Raw genomic sequence first — 25,146 nt, forward strand, 5'->3', positions numbered from 1 at the left:
ATGAGGGATCTTCAACCTGTATTTGCAACCAAAATCACTTGACACAAATTTGTTTGAGAACTGCTTGTATGTATTGGTATTTGCAGTTGGTCCTACCTAGGAGCTTTAACTCTTTCTCATCTATGATTCCATTTATGAAAAAATAATGTACAGGTACATTATCTATCGTAATATCCTTGTATGTCAAATAATTCAAAACTTGTATTTCTTTAACTAACCAAATGTTTCTGATAATGACATGATTCACTGGCTATTGTAATGTCACAGACATTACAGCAAGATGTAAAATAAATCAATAAACTGTAGTTTACTTGTCCTTCAGTCCTCTCAATCTGTTGTGTGGGGGAAAACTTTCAGACAGCCCTCACACTCAAAAAGTTCTGTGCAATGAAGACCAGCTAGCACACATGAACAGTCACTATCCTGGCAGTAAAGATGAGTTATGTCTCTGATTTCAGCTGAGGACAATAAATGTGTGAATATAATCTGGTGCAGTCCAGTAAAGTTATGAAACCATCCACAGCCAACTGGGTTGACCAACTTTAGCTTAGGGACATGGTTTTTGGCACCAAATCATAGTTTGTTATCTGGCTCAGAGGGTGTGCTGCTCAAAAGCATCCACAGTGGGAGGCAAATGGGTAGATGATTTGTCCGTGGTAGTGGTAACTTGATAGAGCAATTCATCAAATGTCTTACACTTTCTTTCATTAGCTCCATACATGCTATGTATAAGAGCCCCTGCAGCTATAATCCTACTGTCCTGCAAATACATATTCCTCATACCAGCCATTAAATTCCCTGAAGCAATTAGTCTGCAAAGTGTGGTGTAGGCAGTTTTCTTCCCAATATAAAAAAAGTGCATTTGTAGAATCACATTTTGTCAGTGTTATGTGGTGATGGCAAGCACTGACAAATGTAATTCCAAGTTTTGTGGCAATACTATGAATTAGGATGAAATGTGACCTTGAGACATACTTCCCATTAAAGCATGCATGAATACTTCATTGCTATTTAAAAGAAGAATAAGAACATCTGTGTCCTATGAGTGAACAATAATCCTGGAAACCTGGGAGGAGAAGCTGACAGCATGGAGAATTTTTCAAGTGTCCACCTCTTCCTGTGTGCTGTACAGCTTAGTCAAGGTCTCTTCCGCTATGATCCACTTCCGCTTCCATGGTTCCATCTGCTGCCAGATCCACTCCCAGATATTTAAAACACTTCACTTCCTCCAGTTTTTCTCCATTCAAACTCACCTCCCAATTGACTTGACCCTCAACCCTACTGTACCTAATAACCTTGCTTTTATTCACATTTACTCTTAACTTTCTTCTTCCACACACTTTACCAAACTCAGTCACCACCTTCTGCAGTTTCTCACATGAATCAGCCACCAGCGCTGTATCATCAGCGAACAACAACTGACTCACTTCCCAAGCTCTCTCATCCCCAACAGACTTCATACTTGCCCCTCTTTCCAAAACTCTTGCATTTACCTCCCTAACAACCCCATCCATAAACAAATTAAACAACCATGGAGACATCACACACCCCTGCCGCAAACCTACATTCACTGAGAACCAATCACTTTCCTCTCTTCCTACACGTACACATGCCTTACATCCTCGATAAAAACTTTTCACTGCTTCTAACAACTTGCCTCCCACACCATATATTCTTAATACCTTCCACAGAGCATCTCTATCAACCCTATCATATGCCTTCTCCAGATCCATAAATGCTACATACAAATCCATTTGCTTTTCTAAGTATTTCTCACATACATTCTTCAAAGCAAACACCTGATCCACACATCCTCTACCACTTCTGAAACCACACTGCTCTTCCCCAATCTGATGCTCTGTACATGCCTTCACCCTCTCAATCAATACCCTCCCATATAATTTACCAGGAATACTCAACAAACTTATACCTCTGTAATTTGAGCACTCACTCTTATCCCCTTTGCCTTTGTACAATGGCACTATGCACGCATTCCGCCAATCCTCAGGCACCTCACCATGAGTCATACATACATTAAATAACCTTACCAACCAGTCAACAATACAGTCACCCCCTTTTTTAATAAATTCCACTGCAATACCATCCAAACCTGCTGCCTTGCCGGCTTTCATATTCCGCAAAGCTTTCACTACCTCTTCTCTGTTTACCAAATCATTTTCCCTAACCCTCTCACTTTGCACACCACCTCGACCAAAACACCCTATATCTGCCACTCTATCATCAAACACATTCAACAAACCTTCAAAATACTCACTCCATCTCCTTCTCACATCACCACTACTTGTTATCACCTCCCCATTTGCGCCCTTCACTGAAGTTCCCATTTGCTCCCTTGTCTTACGCACTTTATTTACCTCCTTCAAGAACATCTTTTTATTCTCCCTAAAATTTAATGATACTCTCTCACCCCAACTCTCATTTGCCCTTTTTTTCACCTCTTGCACCTTTCTCTTGACCTCCTGTCTCTTTCTTTTATACATCTCCCACTCAATTGCATTTTTTCCCTGCATAAATCGTCCAAATGCCTCTCTCTTCTCTTTCACTAATACTCTTACTTCTTCATCCCACCACTCACTACCCTTTCTAATCAACCCACCTCCCACTCTTCTCATGCCACAAGCATCTTTTGCGCAATCCATCACTGATTCCCTAAATACATCCATTCCTCCCCCACTCCCCTTACTTCCATTGTTCTCACCTTTTTCCATTCTGTACTCAGTCTCTCCTGGTACTTCCTCACACAGGTCTCCTTCCCAAGCTCACTTACTCTCACCACCCTCTTCACCCCAACATTCACTCTTCTTTTCTGAAAACCCATACAAATCTTCACCTTAGCCTCCACAAGATAATGATCAGACATCCCTCCAGTTGCACCTCTCAGCACATTAACATCCAAAAGTCTCTCTTTCGCACGCCTGTCAATTAACACGTAATCCAATAACGCTCTCTGGCCATCTCTCCTACTTACATAAGTATACTTATGTATATCTCGCTTTTTAAACCAGGTATTCCCAATCATCAGTCCTTTTTCAGCACATAAATCTACAAGCTCTTCACCATTTCCATTTACAACACTGAACACCCCATGTATACCAATTATTCCCTCAACTGCCACATTACTCACCTTTGCATTCAAATCACCCATCACTATAACCCGGTCTCGTGCATCAAAACCACTAACACACTCATTCAGCTGCTCCCAAAACACTTGCCTTTCATGATCTTTCTTCTCATGCCCAGGTGCATATGCACCAATAATCACCCACCTCTCTCCATCAACTTTCAGTTTTACCCATATTAATCGAGAATTTACTTTCTTACATTCTATCACATACTCCCACAACTCCTGTTTCAGGAGTATTGCTACTCCTTCCCTTGCTCTTGTCCTCTCACTAACCCCTGACTTTACTCCCCAGACATTCCCAAACCACTCTTCCCCTTTACCCTTGAGCTTCGTTTCACTCAGAGCCAAAACATCCAGGTTCCTTTCCTCAAACATGCTACCTATCTCTCCTTTTTTCACATCTTGGTTACATCCACACACATTTAGGCACCCCACTCTGAGCCTTCGAGGAGGATGAGCACTCCCCACGTGACTCCTTCTTCTGTTTCCCATTTTAGAAAGTTAATACAAGGAGGGGAGGATTTCTGGCCCCCCGCTCCCGTCCCCTCTAGTCGCTTTCTACGACACGCGAGGAATATGTGGGAAGTATTCTTTCACCCCTATCCCCAGGGATAATATACATATATATATACATATACACATATACACACATACACATACATACGCACATATACACACACACACACACATACATATATATACATATGAAAAATGTAAGAAACAATTTAGAAAACTGAAACTTCTAGCTTGAAATGAATGAAAAAATGAATGTAGATTTAAAAAAATGAAAGGTTGCCTCCTAAAGAGATATAGTGGGCTGGATCCTGTGAATTTTAAAGACAAGGGAGGAAAAACAATAATCAGGGCATTAATCTTTGCATGAACTGAATACTGCTGTGTTTTAACATCATCCTAAAAGGCAGGCTAAATAGCAGAATTAGAAAGTATTTAGAGATCTTTCACATCACATTCTTAACTTTGCAAAGGAACTCAACTATGGGAACAACTAAAATCTCACAGGATGTACTCCCTGGAGCACAGACAGGAAAGGTATATCATCATATATGCCCAAATTTTAAAATCCTAGAGGGCATGATTCCTATCTTACACTCAGATATATCATCCTATAGGCATGGCAGGCATGGAAGACTTTTTAAAATACTGCCTCTGAAATCCAATGGTGTAATATGCACAAAAAGAGAGCACCTTAAACATCCGGGGACCATGACTCCTCAACACATTCCTTGCAATTATCACAAACACCATAGGAAGCACAGCAGAGAAGTTAAAAAGTGCCCTGGACAAATAATTTCAAAATGTGCCAAACCAGCCAGCCTGTAGGGGCTATGTGGGCATGTGGGCTGTGGCCTTCAACAGCTTGGTTTACTAACAACCCAACCTCATGGATTCCTCATGAAGTCTTTGGGATCCTCATCCCCCAAACCAGGGCCTTGGCCCAGGCTGCTGGAATGGGTCATCAGTTGACAAAGCTGTTGGAGGCTGCAGCTTTCAAGCCCACATAACCCCCACTGCCTGGCTGGTCTCGTACACTTTGTAGGTACTTGTCCAATGCACTCTTGAACTTCTATATCATGCATCCCATGCAGTTTCTGATGGTAGATGGCAAAGTGTTAAAGAGTCTTGGAACCTAAAAGTTTAGGGTGTTCTCTCTTTTTGTGCTTAAGGCACTTACGGATTTCAGAGGTAGTATTTTACAGTCTTCCATGCCTGTCATGTCAGTAAGTTGATATCTACAAATGTAAGTTGGGAAAGCTACTTTCAAGGATTTTCCAGGTATATATGATTCACCTTTCTCATCTGCACTCCATGGAACAGAGCCTCAGAGATTTCAGTCATTCTCATTAATTCAATTCCTTTACATTAAAATGAGCTCTGAAAGATCTGGGCCCAGCCCAGGGGGGTGAAAAAAAAAAATAAGACATCACCATGAGTGACATGGTAAATAGAAAATTCACATGATTTCTGACATATTACAAAGAGAATTACTAACAAAGTAGAAGAGTTGCGAGGTAGTACTGTAAGAGCAAAATCAAACTACCGATAACATCATAATTATCAAAAAGATCATGCACAAATGAGGTATGCAGGACAAGTACAAAATAGTAAGGTAAATTGACCATGGTGTCTGAATGCCTATCCTACTCATAAGAATGAAACTGAATTTCCTACACCAACAAACAGCTACTCTACTTGCCTTGAACTTTATTGGGTATTTCTCGACTGATGAAGATGTTTGTGACCACATACTGTCGTGTGGACGTTGACTCTTGAAGAGCATCCAAACTCAAAGGAATTACAAAGTCAAACAATTCCATCTGAAAAATGTTCATGAATCAGAACAACTAACATATCTAAACTCTTAATGAAAAACTTCACATGATCTGTAATATATCAATGCTTTTCTGTCAGCGATTGAGGTCTTTATCAAAGACAAGCCTTAAATGGTACAAGTGTGGAAATAGAAACTGAAAGATTGTTAAAAAATTTCCTGGAAAAAATTTAAGTTAACAAATCAAGCCCGGCAGCTACCTGACTTTTAATAGAATATATGAAGACTACCTATCCTATGAGAGAGCATATGATGATTCCAAGCATCATTTCAACTATCCAGAGAAATACTATAAAACAACGGTTTTGCAAGCTGTTAAAAACATAGAAAAAAATACAGTGGCAGGTCTGCAAGAATATGGTTAGTTGGGAAAATGTCTGAGTCTTCTATTTAAACACAAAATTTAGTTAGAAATTAAAACTTGCTATGGATGGAAAATGCTAATACAAATCAGTATCGAAAAGAAAGTTGGCTGGTTGACTGTAAACAGTTTTTTATCATTTTATTAGCATTTACTAGGCTTTCTCTCTTAGATACTTTCAAACAGCATGCCGAATGTCAAAACAGAAGTTGAAGTAACAAGCACCAGAGTCTATATAAAATCTTGGCCAATAACTAATACATCAACTATTATTCTATTTCACCTCATAAAGCAGTTAAATACACAGTTTTGTACCTAACTTTTCTGAAGCAAAACTTCATCATTTATTAGTAAATTGGCAATTTCATGTCATTAGACTTCCTACTATCAAAACTTTGGGGGCTCTGACCAGGGCCCTGCCAACATCTGCAAGGTGAACTCTGGGTGAGAAGGGTTAGTGGTGACAAGATCATAAATGTTTAATTCTAATTTGTCAATGACTCTAGTTGTTCAATCTAATTAATCATAATTGATTGCCATTTCCTGCATCAGCAAGGTAGCACCAGGAAACAGACGAAGACCCACCCACTCATATACACACACATATATACATACATGCACATATCAATATCTATTTATTATACTTTCACTGTCTCCAGCATTAGCAAGGTAGTGCAAAGAAACAGATGAAAGAATGGCCCGACCCACCCACATACACATGTATATACATACATGTCCACACATCCACATATACATACCTATACATAATTCATACTTGCTGCCTTTATTCATTCCCGTCACCACCCCGCCACACATGAAATGACACCCCCTCCCCCTGCACGCATGTGAGGTAGTGCTAGGAAAAGACAACAAAGGTCACATTCGTTTACACTCAGTCTCTAGCCGTCATTTACAATGCACCGAAATCACAGCTCCCTTTCCACATCCAGGCCCCACAAGACTTTCAATGGTTTACCCCAGACACTTCACATGCCCTGGTTCAATCCATTGACAGCACGTCAACCCTGGTATACATCATTCCAATTCACTCTATTCATGCCTTTCACTCTCCTGTGTGTTCAGGCCAAGATCACTCAATATCTTTTTCACTCCATCCTTCCACCCCAATTTGGTCTCCCATTTCTCATTCCCTCCACCTCTGACACATATATCCTCTTTGTCAATCTTTCCCCACTCATTCTCTCCATGTGACCAAACCATTTCAATACACCCTCTTCTGCTCTCTCAACCAAACTCTTTTTATTACCACACATCTCTCTCACCCTTTCATTACTTACTCGATCAAACCACCTCACACCACATATTGTCCTCAAACATCTCATTTCCAACACATCCACCCTCCTCCACCCAACCCTATCTATAGCCCACGCCTCGCAACCATATAACATTGTTGGAACCACTATTTCTTCAAGCGTACCCATTTTTGCTTTCCGAGATAATGTTCTCACCTTCCACACATTCTTCAACACCCCCAGAACCTTCACCCCCTTCCCCACCCTGTGACTCACTTCCGCTTCCATGGCTTCCATGGTTTCATCTGCTGCCAAATCCACTCCCAGACATCTAAAACACTTCACTTCCTCCAGTTTTTCTCCATTCAAACTTACCTCCCAATCAACTTGTCCCTCAACCCTACTGTACCTAATAACCTTGCTCTTATTCACATTTACTCTCAGCTTTCTTCTTTCACACACTTTACCAAACTTAGTCACCAGCTTCTGCAGTTTCTCACCCGAGTCAGCCACCAGCGCTGTATCATCAGCGAACAATAACTGACTCACTTCCCAAGCCCTCTCATCCACAAGACTGCATATTTGCCACTCTCTACAAAACTCTTACATTCACCTCCCTAACAACCCATCCATAACAAATTAAACAACCATGGAGACATCAAACACTCTTCCACAAATCGATATTCACTGGGAACCAATCACTTTCCTCTCTTCCTACTTGTACACATGCCTTACATCCTCAATAAAAACTTTTCACTGCTTCTAGCAACTTACCTCCCACACCATATACTCTTAATACCTTCCACAGAGCATCTCTATCAACTTGTATCATATGCCTTCTCCAGATCCATAAATGCTACATACAAATCCATTTGTTTTTCTAAGTATTTCTCACACATTCTTGAAAGCAAACACCTGATCCACACATCCTCTAAAACCACAATGCTCTTCCCCAATCTGATGCTCTGTACATGCCTTCACCCTCTCAATCAGTACCCTATATGCATATAATTTCCCAGGAATACTCAACAAACTTATACCTCTGAAACTTGAACACTCACCTTTATCTCCTTTGCCTTTGCACAAGGGCACTATGCATGCATTCTGCCAATCCTCAGGCACTTCACCATGAGCCATACATACAATGAATATCCTCACCAACCACTCAACAACACAGTCACCCCCTTTTTTAATACATTCCACTGCAATACCATCCAAACCCGCCGCCCTGCCGGCTTTCATCTTCCACAAAGCTTTCACTACCTCTTCTAAGTTTACCAAACCATTTTCCCTAACCCTCTCACTTCGCACACCACCTCAACCAAAACACCCTATATCCGCCACTCTATCATCTAACACATTCAACAAACCTTCATGCACATATACATACATAGACATATATACATATACATATATCCTCTTTGTGAACCTTTCCTCATCCATTCACTCCATATGTCCAAACCATTTCAACATACCTGTATCTGCTCTCTCAACCAAATGTCTTTACTTTCACACATATCTCTTACCCTTTTGGTGATTACTCAATCAAACCATCTCACACCACATATCATCCTCAACCATTTCACATCCAACACATCTACCCTCCTCCACACAATCATGTCTATAGCCCATGGCTCGCAACCATATGATATCGTTGGAATTTCTATTCCTTCAAACATACCCATTTTTGCTCTCCAAGATAACATTCTCTCTTTCCACACATTCTTCATTGCCCCAAGAACCTTCACCCCCTCCCCCACCCTATGACTCACTTCCACTTCCATGGTTCCATCCACTGCTTAATCCACTCCCAGATATCTAAAACACTTCACTTCCTCAAATTTTTCTCTAATTCAACTACCTTGTCCCTCAATGCTAATGAACTTAATAACCTTGTTTTTATTCACATTTACTCACAACTTTCTCTTTTCACACACTTTTCCAAACTCAATCACCAACTTCTGCAGTTTCTCACTTGAATTAGCCACCAGAACTGTGTTATCGGCAAACAACAACTGACACTTCCCAGGCCCTCTCATCCCCAACAGATTGCATACTCGACCCTCTCCAAAGCTCTTGCATTTACCTCCCTAACCACCTCATCTATAAAAAAAACTAAGCAACAATGGTGACATTACACATCCCTGCTGCTGACCAACCTTCACTGGGAACCAATCACTTTCCTCTCTTCCTACTCATATATATGCATTACACCCTTGATAAAATTTCACTGCTTCTGGCAGGCTGCCTCCCACACCATACATTCTTAACTTCCACAAAGCATCTCTATCAACCCTATCATATGCCTTCTCCAGACCATAAATGCCACAAAAATCCACTTGTTTTTATAAATGTTTGTCAAACATTCTTCAAAGCAAACACCTGATCCATCTATCCTCTACCACTTCTAAAAGCTCACTGCTCTTCCCCAATCTGATGCTTTTTATATGCCTTCACCCTCTCCATCAATAACCTCCAATACAATTTTTCAAGTATATTAAAAAAAACTTTTATGAAGTTATAAAATAAGAAAATGAATGGGTTGACTAATATCAGAAAATCTAACAGCTTTGCTGAGGAAAATATCTAAAAAGGTACACAAAAATATAATGATATCAAGACATCATTATTTTGCTTCAGAGGAAATCATCAAACCAGTGCAAGCCAATTATCCAATAATGACAGGATGATGAATGTTGAATGACCATAAACATACAAAAGATACGCATTCACAGTCGACAAATTCATAGCTTAATAGTCATATGGTTGTGGCCATTCATCAATGAACTCTGATGGTGAATGAAAAGCACAAGTTATTTCAAACCATGAAAGGCATATGAAATAAGACAACTAGGTGGAATATAACTGCACTCCTAGCTGTTCAGAAAAAGGATTTTTTGAACTTTACCATATTTACTGAAGCTTTTTTCAGTTGTATATTCAATTTCAATTCAATAATATATTCCTTTTCAGCTCTTACCTCATGTTTCTCCATCCCCTCATCATCTCATATCTGTTATTATGGATACTGAACGCTACATGATATGTCTGACATGTGATGATTCTGTTGATACAAAATCATTGGTGGTTTAGTCCATCAACTTTCCCTCCAGCATATGATCATATGTTTCAGCAAAAAATTTATCCAGGTCCTAATAGCACCATCATTATCAAACCATAAAAGGGAAGCACAGAGCTTTGTTCCTCAGGTATTGGCAGGGAGGTGAAGAGCTGTTCCTAGGGTATTAGCAGGAACGGTCAGGAACCTCGTCCTTTAGGTACTGTTGAGGATGGTGAGGAGCTTTGCTCATTAGATACTGGTGGGGAAGGGGAGAAGCATTATTCCTCAGGTAGTGGTAGGGAGAAGAGAAGCCTTGTTCCTTTGACATCGATGTAAGATGAGAAAAGCCTCCGTCCTCAAGTTCTGATGGGGAGGCATAGAACTTTGTTCCTCAGAGACTGGCGGATAAGAAAGGAACTATTCCACAGTTGTTGGTGGGGAAAGTGAGGAGTCATGTGGGTAGTGGTAGGTGATCAAGGAGCCTTGTTCCTTATGTACTGGGTGGGGAGTCAAGGAGCCTTGTTCCGCAGGTACTGGTGTGGAAAGCGAGGAGTCCCGTTACTCTGGCACTACTGGGAGAAGCAAGGAGTCTTGTTCCTCAGGTACAGACGTGGAGGAGAGGAGAGTAATTCCTCAGTTACTGGCTGGGAAAGCGAGCATTATTCCTTAGATACTGGTAGGGGAAGCAAGGAGCACTGTTCTTCAGATACTGGTGGAGGAAGCAATTTACTATACCATATTCTGTAGCATCTAGAGCTGGGGTGGCCAAACTTTCAAGCAAGTGGGCCATTTCTAAATATTTCAACCCCGTGACAGGTCAGTGTGTGTGTGTGTGTAAGACTTCTACTATACTGCTGGGGCTAAATGAACCATATATGACAAGTAAAATACAAATGTTACAGGAGCAGCCAAGTCTACCTCTAAGAAACTGGGTGTCCTGTTTAGATGTTGAAACATGTTTTCTTCTGAACAGCTGCTTCATTTATACAAGGGACTGATATGTCCTTATATGGACACTACTCTCACATTTGGGGTGATTCTAGCTCTGTAAGCCTACTTGAAAGAGTTGAGTCATAAGCGATCTGACTTATAAACTGTCCCAGGCTAACTTCCAAACTTGACCTCCTTGTCCTATACCATAATGTTGGTTCACTTTCCCTTTTCTATTAGTATTACTTTGGTTTCTGCTCCTGAGAGCTGGCTGTTTGTATGACTTCACCACTACCTAGACCAAGAAATACTTGGCAAGTTGCTGTGTCATATGATTATTGTGTGGCCATCGGCAACTCAAGGGTGGGCTGTTTTGATCCCTGTTTCTTTCCCTAAACATCAAAGCTTTGGAACTCTCTACCTGTTTTTCCAATAACTATGACCTGGCACATTTCAAAAGACAGGTCTTTCACTTCCTCTAAAATTCGTAAATAATTTCCCTTCTCTTTTTTTTTCCATATCATAATTCTCCATATTTCAATAAAGGTCCGCCTTAGATGTGGAATTTTCTTCGTGACTGGAGCCTTCAACATAAAGAACATAAAAGATTCAGAAATTTAAAGGTAATTCAGATACATTCATAGAAAAACCACATATTGTAATCATGTAATGTGTAACTCCAAACTGGTTAAAAACATAGCTGTCCTTATTACAAACTGTTAACAGAAACTTTGGGACTTCAGAGTTATCAATATGTTTATGGCATTGACGTGTCTTGAGAACTGTCCAAATCTGTTTTCACTGATGAACAGACAACACATTTGTATGTTAGGTGAACATGAGTAAGAACACTCCAACCTTTACGTTTAAAAATGTTCATCTTTACAAATAACTAATCATATATGTAAGCCATGTTTATCCTCAATGCATGTGAAATTAGCTTTGCATTCATTTATTGTGACACAGAGAACTTGGAAAATTCAAGTACATCAATGTCTCTAAATTTATTTCAGATGATAAGAGGAGGAACTGAGAATGAGGACTGAGAATAATCCACAGTTCTATAACCATACAATAGTTTGTAGACTTGGATCAGGTCCCTCCCTGATTCTCCTTCCCTTGTGTTGCAAACCAAAGTTCATATAATCTGTTTTCACATGAACTACTCTTGAGACTCTTTCCCATACATTTTCTTGCCTAGTTATGTCCATACAAACTAGATTATTTCAAACCCTTAGGAAAAATATGCAAATACTATCCCAGGATATGGGGAGAAAGAAAACTTACCACATATTCCCCATGTGTTGTAGAAGGCAACTAAAGGTGGAGGAGGAAGCAGGGGGCTGGAAACACTTCCTTCCTTGTACTTCAATTTCTAAAAGGGGAAACAGAAGGAGTCAAGAGGGGAGTGCTCGTCGTCCTAGAAGGCTCAGATTGGGGTGTCTCAAGATAAGAAGAAAGGAGGGATAGCAGCATGTGTGAGGAAAGAAACCTGGATGTTCTGGCTCTGAGTGAAACGAAGCTCAAGGGTAAAGGGAAAAAATGGTTTGGAAATGTCTTAGGAGTAAAGTCAGGGGTTGGTGAGAGGACAAGAGCTAAAGAAGGGGTAGCACCACTCATAAAGTAGGAGTTGTGGGAGTGTGTGATAGAATGTACAAATGTAAGAATGTGGTTAAAACTGAAAGTGGATGGAGAGATGGGTGATTATGGTGCTTATGCACTTAGTCATGAGAAGAAAGATCATAAGAGAGGCAAGTGTTTTGGGACCAGCTGAGTAAATGTGTCAGCAGCTTTGATGAATGTGACTGAGTAATAGTGATGGGTGATCTAAATCCAAAGGAGAGTAATGTGGCAGTGGACGATATAATTGGTGTACATGCTGTATTCAGTGTTGTGAATGGAAATGGTGAAGACAAGATGAAAAAAGACTTGTGATTGGGAATACCTGGTTTAAAAAGAGAGATTTATTTATTTCATTTATTTTGCTTTGTTGCTGTCTCCCGCGTTAGCGAGGTAGCGCAAGGAAACAGACAAAAGAATGGCCCAACCCGCCCACATACACATGTATATACATACACGTCCACACACGCAAATATACATACCTATACATCTCAATGTACACATATATACACACACACAGACATATACATTTATACATATGTACATAATTCATAGTCTGCCTTTATTTGTTCCCATCGCCACCTCGCCACACATGGAATAACATCCCCCTCCCCCCTCATGTGTGCGAGGTAGCGCTAGGAAAAGACACCAAAGGCCCCATTTGTTCACACTCAGTCTCTAGCAGTCATGTAATAATGCACCGAAACCACAGCTCCCTTTCCACATCCAGGCCCCACACACTTTCCATGGTTTACCCCAGATGTTTCACATGCCCTGGTTCAATCCATTGACAGCACGTCGACCCCGGTATACCACATCGTTCTAATTCACTCTATTCCTTGCACGCCTTTCACCCTCCTGCATGTTCAGGCCCCCATCACTCAAAATCTTTTTCACTCCATCTTTCCACCTAAAATTTGGTCTCCCACTTCTCCTCGTTCCCTCCACCTCTGACACATATATCCTCTTTGTCATTCTTTCCTCACTCACAGAAAGATATATGCAAGTATACGAGTATGAGCAGGAGAGATGGTCAAAGGGCATTACTGGATTATGTGTTTATTGATAGGCATGTAAAAAAGAGACTTTTGGATGTTAATGTGCTGAAAGGGGCAGCTGGAGGGATGTCTGATCACTATCTTGTGGAGGCAAGGGTGGAGATTTGTAGAGGTTTTCAAAAAGGAAGAGAGATTGTTGGGGTGGAGAGTGGTGAGAGTTAGTGAGCTTGGAAAGGAGCTTGTGTGAGGGAGCACCAAGAGAGATTGAGTGTAGAATGGCAAAAGGTGAGAGATAATGATGCAAGGGGAGTGGGTGAGGAATGGGATGAATTTAGGGAAGCAGTGATGGCAAGTGCAAGAGATACATGTGGCATGAGAAAGGTGGGAGGCAGGCAGAATATAAAGGGTAGTGAGTAGTGAATGAGGAGGTAAAGTTGTTCATGAAAGAGAAAAGAGAAGTGTTTGGGTGAAACTTACAAGGAAAGAGTGCAAATGACTGGAAGATGTATAAAAGCAAGTGGTAGGAGGTCAAGAGGAAGATGCAGGGGTTGAAAAGAGGGCAAATGAGAGTTGGGGTGAGAGAGTATCATTAAACTTTAGGGAGAATAAAAAGATGTTTTGGAAGGAGGTAAACAACCTGCATAAGACAAGAAAACAAATGAAGGGGACACGAGGGAAAGTGGTAACAGGTGGTGATGAAGTGAGAAGTGGAGTGAGCATTTTGAAGGTTTGTTGAATGTATTTGATGACAGAGTAGCAGATGTAGGGTGTTTTGGTCAAATTGATGTGAAAAGTGAGAAGGTCAGGGAGAATGGTTTGGTTACGAGACAAGAGGTGGCGAAAGGCTAATGGAAGATGAAATCTAAAAAGATAGCAGGTTTGGATGGTATTGCAGCTGAATTCATAAACAAAGAGGGTTACTGATTTGTTAATAGGTTGGTAAGAATATTCAATGTATGAATGGATTATGTTGACATGCCTGAAGATTGGTGAAATGCATGTATAATGCCACTGAGCAAAGGCAAAGGGGATAAAGGTGTGTTCAAGCTACAGAGGTATAAGTCTGTTACATATTCCTGGAAAACTGTATGGGAGGATAATGACTGAGAGGGTGAAGACATGTACAGAACATCAGATTGGGGAAGAGCAATGTGCTTTCAGAAGTGGTAAAGGATGTGTGGATCAGGTGTTTGCTTTGAAGAATGCATGTGAGAAATACTTAGAAAAACAGATGTATTTGTATGTTACATTTAAGGATCTGGAGAAGGCATGTGATACGGTTGACAGAGATGCTTTGTGGAAGGTCTTAAGTGTATATGGTGTGGGAGGTAAGCTGCTAAAAGCAGTGAAAAGTTTTTATCAAGGATGTAAGACATGTGCACAAATAGGAAGAGAGAAAAGTGACTGGTTCCCATTGAAGTTCAGTCTGTGGCAGGGGTGAGTGATGTCCCCATGGTTGTTTAATCTGTTTATGGATGGAATGGTTAGGGAGGTGAATGTAAGAGTTATGGAGAGAAGGGCGAGTATGCAGGCTGTTGTGGATGAGAGGGCTTGGGAAGTGAGTCAGTTGTTGTTCACTGATGATACTGTGCTGGTGGCAGATTCAGGTAAGAAACTGCAGAAGTTGGTGACTGAGTATGGAAAAGTGTGTGAAAGGAGAAAGTTGAGAGTAAATTTGAATGAGAGCAAGGTTATTAGCTTCAGCAGGGTTGAGGGACAAGTTAATTGGGATGTAAGTTTGAATGGAGAAAGGTTGGCAGAAGTGAAGTGTTTTAGATATCTGGGAGTGGACTTGGCAGCAAATGGAAACATGGAAGCAGAAGTGTCACATGGTTGGGGAGGAGGTGAAGGTTCTGGGAGCAATGAAGAATGTGTGGGAAAGAATGTTATCTCAAAGAGCAAAAATGGGTCCGTTTGAAGGTATAGTAGTTTCAACAGTATTATATGGTTGCAAGGCACAGGCTACAGATAGGGTTGTACAGAGGAGGGTGGATTGTTGAAAATGAAATATTTGAGGACAAAGTGTGGTATGAGGTGGTTTGATCGAGTAAGTAATGAATGGGTAAGAGAGATGTGTCGAAATAAAAAGCGTGGTTAAGAGAGCAGAAGAGGACGTGTTGAAATGGTTTGGACACATAGAAAGAATGAGCGAGGAAAGGTTGATAAAGAATATATATGTGTCAGAGGTGGGGTTAACAAGGAGGAGCAGGAGACCAAACTGGAGGTGGAAGGATGGAGTGAAAAAGATTTTGAGCAATCAGGGACTGAACATAGAGGAGGGTAAGAGGCATGCAAGGAATAGAGTGAATTGGAACAATGTGGTGTGTGATGTCTCCATGGTTGTTTAATTTGTTTATGAATGGGGATGTTAGGGTGGTGCATGCACAAATTTTGGTGAGAGGGGCAAGTATGTAGTCTGCTGTCGATGAGAGGGCTTGAGAAGTGAGTCAGTTGTTGTTTGCCTCTCTCTTCTCTCTCACTAATAATCTTACTTCTTCATCCCACCACTCACTACCCTTTCTAATCTGCCCACCTCCCACACTCCTCATGCCACAAGCATCTTTTGCACTAGCCATCACTGCTTCCCTAAATACATCCCATTCCTCCATCACTCCCCTTACTTCCTTTGTTCTCACCTTTTTCCATTCTCTACTCAAGTCTCTCCTGGTGCTTCCTCACACGTCTCCTTCCCAAGCTCACTTACTCTCACCACTCTCTTCGCCCCAACATTCTCTCTTCTTTTCTGAACACCACTACAAATCTTCACCTTCACCTCCACAAGATAATGATCAGACATCCCTCCAGTTGCACCTCTCAGTACATTAACATCCAAAAGTCTCTCTTTTGCACGACTATCAATTAACACGTAATCCAATAACGCTCTCTGGCCACCTCTCCTACTTACATATGTATACTTATGTATATCTCTCTTTTTAAACCAGGTATTCCCAATCACCAGTCCTTTTTCAGCACACAAATCTACAAGCTCTTCACCATTTCCATTTACAACACTGAACAACCCATGTACACTAATTATTCCCTCAACTGCCACATTACTCACCTTTGCATTCAAATCACCCATCAATATAACCCAGTCTCGTGCATCAAAACTACTAACACACTCACTCAGCTGCTCCCAAAACACTTGCCTCTGATGATCTTTCTTCTCATGCCCAGGTGCATATGCACCAATAATCACCCATCTCTCTCCATCCACTTTCATTTTTACCCATACCAATCGAGAGTTTACTTTCTTACACTCTATCGCATGCGCCCACCACTCCTGTTTCAGGAGTAGTGCTACTCCTTCCCTTGCTCTTGTCCTCTCACTAACCCCTGACTTTACTCCCAAGACATTCCCAAACCACTCTTCCCCTTTACCCTTGAACTTCGTTTCACTCAGAGCCAAAACATCCAGGTTCCTAATATATATATATATATATATATATTTTTTTTGCTTTGTCGCTGTCTCCCGCGTTTGCGAGGTAGCGCAAGGAAACAGACGAAAGAAATGGCCCAACCCACCCCCATACACATGTATATACATAAGTCCACACACGCAAATATACATACCTACACAACTTTCCATGGTTTACCCCAGACGCTTCACATGCCTTGATTCAATCCACTGACAGCACGTCAACCCCGGTATACCACATCGCTCCAATTCACTCTATTCCTTGCCCTCCTTTCACCCTCCTGCATGTTCAGGCCCTGATCACACAAAATCTTTTTCACTCCATCTTTCCACCTCCAATTTGGTCTCCCTCTTCTCCTTGTTCCCTACACCTCCGACACATATATTGTCTTGGTCAATCTTTCCTCACTCATTCTCTCCATGTGCCCGAACCATTTCAAAACACCCTCTTCTGCTCTCACAACCACGCTCTTTTTATTTCCACACATCTCTCTTACCCTTACGTTACTTACTCGATCAAACCACCTCACACCACACATTGTCCTTAAACATCTCATTTCCAGCACATCCATCCTCCTGCGCACAACTCTATCCATAGCCCACGCCTCGCAACCATACAACATTGTTGGAACCACTATTCCTTCAAACATACCCATTTTTGCTTTCCGAGATAATGTTCTCGACTTCCACACATTCTTCAAGGCTCCCAGAATTTTCGCCCCCTCCCCCACCCTATAATCCACTTCCGCTTCCATGGTTCCATCCGCTGCCAGATCCACTCCCAGATATCTAAAACACTTCACTTCCTCCAGTTTGTCTCAATTCAAACTCACCTCCCAATTGACTTGACCCTCAACCCTACTGTACCTAATAACATTGCTCTTATTCACATTTACTCTTAACTTTCTTCTTTCACACACTTTACCAAACTCAGTCACCAGCTTCTGCAGTTTCTCACATGAATCAGCCACCAGCGCTGTATCATCAGCGAACAACAACTGACTCACTTCCCAAGCTCTCTCATCCCCAACAGACTTCATACTTGCCCCTCTTTCCAAAACTCTTGCATTCACCTCCCTAACAACCCCATCCATAAACAAATTAAACAACCATGGAGACATCACACACCCCTGCCACAAACCTACATTCACTGAGAACCAATCACTTTCCTCTCTTCCTACACGTACACATGCCTTACATCCTCGATAAAAACTTTTCACTGCTTCTAACAACTTGCCTCCCACACCATATATTCTTAATACCTTCCACAGAGCATCTCTATCAACTCTATCATATGCCTTCTCCAGATCCATAAATGCTACATACAAATCCATTTGCTTTTCTAAGTATTTCTCACATACATTCTTCAAAGCAAACACCTGATCCACACATCCTCTACCACTTCTGAAACCACACTGCTCTTCCCCAATCTGATGCTCTGTACATGCCTTCACCCTCTCAATCAATATCCTCCCATATAATTTACCAGGAATACTCAACAAACTTATACCTCTGTAATTTGAGCACTCACTCTTATCCCCTTTGCCTTTGTACAATGGCACTATGCACGCATTCCGCCAATCCTCAGGCACCTCACCCTGAGTCATACATACATTAAATAACTTTCCCAACCAGTCAACAATACAGTCACCCCCTTTTTTAATAAATTCCACTGCAATACCATCCAAACCTGCTGCCTTGCCGGCTTTCATCTTCCGCAAAGCTTTTACTACTATATATATATATATATATATATATATATATATATATATATATATATATATATATATATATATATATATTTTTTTTTTTTTTTTTTTTTTTATACTTTGTCGCTGTCTCCCGCGTTTGCGAGGTAGCGCAAGGAAACAGACGAAAGAAATGGCCCAACCCCCCCCATACACATGTACATACACACGTCCACACACACAAATATACATACCTACACAGCTTTCCATGGTTTACCCCGGACGCTTCACATGCCTTGATTCAATCCACTGACAGCACGTCAACCCCTGTATACCACATCGCTCCAATTCACTCTATTCCTTGCCCTCCTTTCACCCTCCTGCATGTTCAGGCCCCGATCACACAAAATCTTTTTCACTCCATCTTTCCACCTCCAATTTGGTCTCCCTCTTCTCCTCGTTCCCTCCACCTCCGACACATATATCCTCTTGGTCAATCTTTCCTCACTCATTCTCTCCATGTGCCCAAACCATTTTAAAACACCCTCTTCTGCTCTCTCAACCACGCTCTTTTTATTTCCACACATCTCTCTTACCCTTACGTTACTTACTCGATCAAACCACCTCACACCACACATTGTCCTCAAACATCTCATTTCCAGCACATCCATCCTCCTGCGCACAACTCTATCCATAGCCCACGCCTCGCAACCATACAACATTGTTGGAACTACTATTCCTTCAAACATACCCATTTTTGCTTTCCGGGATAATGTTCTCGACTTCCACACATTTTTCAAGGCTCCCAAAATTTTCGCCCCCTCCCCCACCCTATGATCCACTTCCGCTTCCATGGTTCCATCCGCTGACAGATCCACTCCCAGATATCTAAAACACTTCACTTCCTCCAGTTTTTCACCATTCAAACTCACCTCCCAATTGACTTGACCCTCAACCCTACTGTACCTAATAACCTTGCTCTTATTCACATTTACTCTTAACTTTCTTCTTCCACACACTTTACCAAACTCCGTCACCAGCTTCTGCAGTTTCTCACATGAATCAGCCACCAGCGCTGTATCATCAGCGAACAACAACTGACTCACTGTGTGAAGAAGTATCAGGAGAGACTGTGTACAGAATGGAAAAAGGTGAGAACAATGGAAGTAAGGGGAGTGGGGGAGGAATGGGATGTATTTAGGGAATCAGTGATGGATTGCGCAAAAGATGCTTGTGGCATGAGAAGAGTGGGAGGTGGGCTGTTTAGAATGGGTAGTGAGTGGTGGGATGAAGAAGTAAGAGTATTAGTGAAAGAGAAGAGAGAGGCATTTGGACGATTTTTGCAGGGAAAAAATGCAATTGAGTGGGAGAAGTATAAAAGAAAGAGACAGGAGGTCAAGAGAAAGGTGCAAGAGGTGAAAAAAAGGGCAAATGAGAGTTGGGGTGAGAGACTATCAGTAAATTTTAGGGAGAATAAAAAGATGTTCTGGAAGGAGGTAAATAGGGTGCGTAAGACAAGGGAGCAAATGGGAACTTCAGTGAAGGGCGTAAATGGGGAGGTGATAACAAGTAGTGGTGATGTGAGAAGGAGATGGAATGAGTATTTTGAAGGTTTGTTGAATGTGTCTGATGACAGAGTAGCAGATATAGGGTGTTTGGGTCGAGGTGGTGTGCAAAGTGAGAGGGTTAGGGAAAATGATTTGGTAAACAGAGAAGAGGTAGTAAAAGCTTTGCGGAAGATGAAAGCCGGCAAGGCAGCAGGTTTGGATGGTATTGCAGTGGAATTTATTAAAAAAGGGGGTGACTGTATTGTTGACTGGTTGGTAAGGTTATTTAATGTATGTATGACTCATGGTGAGGTGCCTGAGGATTGGCGGAATGCGTGCATAGTGCCATTGTACAAAGGCAAAGGGGATAAGAGTGAGTGCTCAAATTACAGAGGTATAAGTTTGTTGAGTATTCCTGGTAAATTATATGGGAGGGTATTGATTGAAAGGGTGAAGGCATGTACAGAGCATCAGATTGGGGAAGAGCAGTGTGGTTTCAGAAGTGGTAGAGGATGTGTGGATCAGGTGTTTGCTTTGAAGAATGTATGTGAGAAATACTTAGAAAAGCAAATGGATTTGTATGTAGCATTTATGGATCTGGAGAAGGCATATGATAGAGTTGATAGAGATGCTCTGTGGAAGGTATTAAGAATATATGGTGTGGGAGGCAAGTTGTTAGAAGCAGTGAAAAGTTTTTATCGAGGATGTAAGGCATGTGTACGTGTAGGAAGAGAGGAAAGTGATTGGTTCTCAGTGAATGTAGGTTTGCGGCAGGGGTGTGTGATGTCTCCATGGTTGTTTAATTTGTTTATGGATGGGGTTGTTAGGGAGGTAAATGCAAGAGTCTTGGAAAGAGGGGCAAGTATGAAGTCTGTTGGGGATGAGAGAGCTTGGGATATATATATATATATATACATATATATATTAGAAAGGGTAGTGAGTGGTGGGATGAAGAAGTAAGATTATTAGTGAAAGCGAAGAGAGAGGCATTTGGACGATTTTTGCAGGGAAAAAATGCAATTGAGTGGGAGATGTATAAAAGAATGAGACAGGAGGTCAAGAGAAAGGTGCAAGAGGTGAAAAAGAGGGCAAATGAGAGTTGGGGTGAGAGAGTATCATTAAATTTTAGGGAGAATAAAAAGATGCTCTGGAAGGAGGTAAATAAAGTGCGTAAGACAAGGGAGCAAATGGGAACTTCAGTGAAGGGCGCAAATGGGGAGGTGATAACAAGTAGTGGTGATGTGAGAAGGAGATGGAGTGAGTATTTTGAAGGTTTGTTGAATGTGTTTGATGATAGAGTGGCAGATATAGGGTGTTTTGGTCGAGGTGGTGTGCAAAGTGAGAGGGTTAGGGAAAATGATTTGGTAAACAGAGAAGAAGTAGTAAAAGCTTTGCGGAAGATGAAAGCCAGCAAGGCAGCAGGTTTGGATGGTATTGCAGTGGAATTTATTAAAAAAGGGGGTGACTGTATTATTGATTGGTTGGTAAGGTTATTTAATGTATGTATGACTCATGGTGAGGTGCCTGAGGATTGGCGGAATGCGTGCATAGTGCCACTGTACAAAGGCAAAGGGGATAAGAGTGAGTGCTCAAATTACAGAGGTATAAGTTTGTTGAGTATTCCTGGTAAATTATATGGGAGGGTATTGATTGAGAGGGTGAAGGCATGTACAGAGCATCAGATTGGGGAGGAGCTGTGTGGTTTCAGAAGTGGTAGAGGATGTGTGGATCAGGTGTTTGCTTTGAAGAATGTATGTGAGAAATACTTAGAAAAGCAAATGGATTTGTATGTAGCATTTATGGATCTGGAGAAGGCATATGATAGAGTTGATAGAGATGCTCTGTGGAAGGTATTAAGAATATATGGTGTGGGAGGCAAGTTGTTAGAAGCAGTGAAAAGTTTTTATCGAGGATGTAAGGCATGTGTACATGTAGGAAGAGAGGAAAGTGATTGGTTCTCAGTGAATGTAGGTTTGTGGCAGGGGTGTGTGATGTCTCCATGGTTGTTTAATTTGTTTATGGATGGGGTTGTTAGGGAGGTAAATGCAAGAGTTTTGGAAAGAGGGGCAAGTATGAAGTCTGTTGGGGATGAGAGAGCTTGGGAAGTGAGTCAGTTGTTGTTCGCTGATGATACAGCGCTGGTGGCTGATTCATGTGAGAAACTGCAGAAGCTGGTGACTGAGTTTGGTAAAGTGTGTGAAAGAAGAAAGTTAAGAGTAAATGTGAATAAGAGCAAGGTTATTAGGTACAGTTGGGTTGAGGGTCAAGTCAATTGGGAGGTAAGTTTGAATGGAGCAAAACTGGAAGAAGTAAAGTGTTTTAGATATATGGGAGTGGATCTGGCAGCGGATGGAACCATGGAAGCGGAAGTGGATCATTTCAAAACACTCTCTTCTGCTCTCTCAACCACGCTCTTTTTATTTCCACACATCTCTCTTACCCTTACGTTACTTACTCGATCAAATCACCTCACACCACACACTGTCCTCAAACATCTCATTTCCAGCACATCCATCCTTCTGCGCACAACTCTATCCATAGCCCACGCCTCGCAACCATACAACATTGTTGGAACCACTATTCCTTCAAACATACCCATTTTTGCTTTCCGAGATAATGTTCTCGACTTCCACACATTCTTCAAGGCTCCCAGGATTTTCGCCCCCTCCCCCACCCTAAGATTCACTTCCGCTTCCATGGTTCCATCCGCTGCCAGATCCACTCCCAGATATCTAAAACACTTTACTTCCTCCAGTTTTTCTCCATTCAAACTTACCTCCCAATTGACTTGACCCTCAACCCACTATACCTAATAACCTTGCTCTTATTCACATTTACTCTTAACTTTCTTCTTTCACACACTTTACCAAACTCAGTCACCAGCTTCTGCAGGGCATGTGAAGCATCTGGGGTAAACCATGGTAAGTTGTGTGGGGCCTGGATGTGGAAAGGGAGCTGTAGTTTCAGTGCATTATTACATGACAGCTGAAGACTGAGTGTGAACGAATGTGGCCTTTGTTGTCTTTTCCTAGCATTACCTCGCGCACATTTGGGGGGAGGGGGTTGTTATTTCATGTGTGGCGGGGTGGCGATGGGAATGAATAAAGGCAGACAGTATGAATTATGTACATGTGCATATATGTATATGTCTGTGTGTGTATATATATGTATACGTTGAGATGTATAGGTATGTATATTTGCGTGTGTGGACGTGTATGTATATACGTGTGTATGTGGGTGGGTTGGGCCATCCTTTTGTCTGTTTCCTTGCGCTACCTTGCTAACGCGGGAGACAGTGACAAAGCAAAATAAATAAAATTGTTTATCGATGGTGTTGTTAGGGAGGTGAATGCAAGAGTTTTAGAAAGAGGGGCAAGTATGCAGTCCGTTGTGGATGAGAGAGCTTGGGAAGTGAGTCAGTCATTGTTCGCTGATGACACAGCGCTGGCGGCTGATTCAGGTGAGAAACTGCAGAAGCTGGTGACTGAGTTTGGTAAAGTGTGTGAAAGAAGAAAGCTGAGAATAAATGTGAATAAGAGCAAGGTTATTAGGTTCAGTAGGGTTGAGGGACAAGTCAATTGGGAGGTAAGTTTGAATGGAGAAAAACTGGAGGAAGTGAAGTGTTTTAGATATCTGGGAGTGGATTTGGCAGTTGATGGAACCATGGAAGTGGGGGAGGGGGCTAAAGTTCTGGGAGCGTTGAAGAATGTGTGGAAGTTGATAACGTTATCTCGGAAAGCAAAAATGGGTATGTTTGAAGGAATAATGGTTCCAACAATGTTATATGGCTGCAAGGCATGGGCTTTAGATAGAGTTGTGCGGAGGAGGGTGGATGCGCTGGAAATGAGATGTTTGAGGACAATATGTGGTGTGAGTTGGTTTATTCGAGTAAGTAAGGTAATAAAGTGTGGTTGAGAGAGCAGAAGAGGGTGTTTTGAAATGGTTTGGTCACATGGAGAGAATGAGTGAGGAAAGATTGACAACGAGGATACATGTGTCAGAAGTGGAGGGAACGAGAAGTGGGAGACCAAATTGGAGGTTGAAATATGGAGCGAAAAAGATTTTGAGTGATCGGGGCCTGAACTTGCAGGAGGGTGAAAGGCGTGCAAGGAATAGAGTGAATTGGAACAATGTGATATACTGGGGTCAACCTGCTGTCAATGGATTGAACCAGGGCATGTGAAGCATCTGGGGTAAACCATGGAAAGTTTTGTGGGCCCTGTATGTGGAACAGGAGCTGTGGTTTCGGTCCATTATACATCACAGCTAGAATATGAGTGTGAACGAACATGGCCTTTGTTGTCTTTCCTAGCACTACGTCGCGCACATGCGGGGGAAGGGGGTTTTCATCTCATGTGTGGTGGGGTGGCAATGGGCATGAATAAGGGCAGACAGTATGAATTATGTACGTGTGTACAGGTGTATGTCTCTGTGTGTAAATATATATGTATACGTTGAGATGTATAGATATGTATAGGTGCTGAGTGTGGATGTGTATGTATATACATGTGTATGAGGGTGGGTTAGGCCATTTTTTCGTCTGTTTCCTTGTGCTACCTCGCTAATGCGGGAGACAGCGACAAAGTATAATAAAAAATAAAAAAAAAATAATAATAATATATATATATATATATATATATATATATATATATATATATATATATATATATATATATGTCTATGTATATGTATACATTGACATGAATAGGTGTATATGTATTTGTGAGGGCGTTTATGTATATACATGTGTATGTGGGTGGGTTGGGCCATTCGTT

General features: G+C 41.5%; 1 protein-coding gene across 1 annotated transcript in view; it reads right to left on the bottom strand.

Annotated features, from left to right (window-relative positions):
• Window positions 1-25,146, bottom strand: part of LOC139755260 (condensin complex subunit 1-like) — a 549,693-nt gene that overhangs the window by 519,923 nt on the left and 4,624 nt on the right. Inside the window, exon 2 of the mRNA XM_071673408.1 lies at window positions 5,361-5,481. Coding sequence (XP_071529509.1) covers window positions 5,361-5,481 — 121 coding nt within the window. The remainder of the gene's footprint in view (window positions 1-5,360; window positions 5,482-25,146) is intronic.

Source organism: Panulirus ornatus, chromosome 1, assembly GCF_036320965.1.
Source record: "Panulirus ornatus isolate Po-2019 chromosome 1, ASM3632096v1, whole genome shotgun sequence".
In the NCBI taxonomy this organism is placed as follows: Eukaryota; Metazoa; Arthropoda; class Malacostraca; order Decapoda; family Palinuridae; genus Panulirus; species Panulirus ornatus.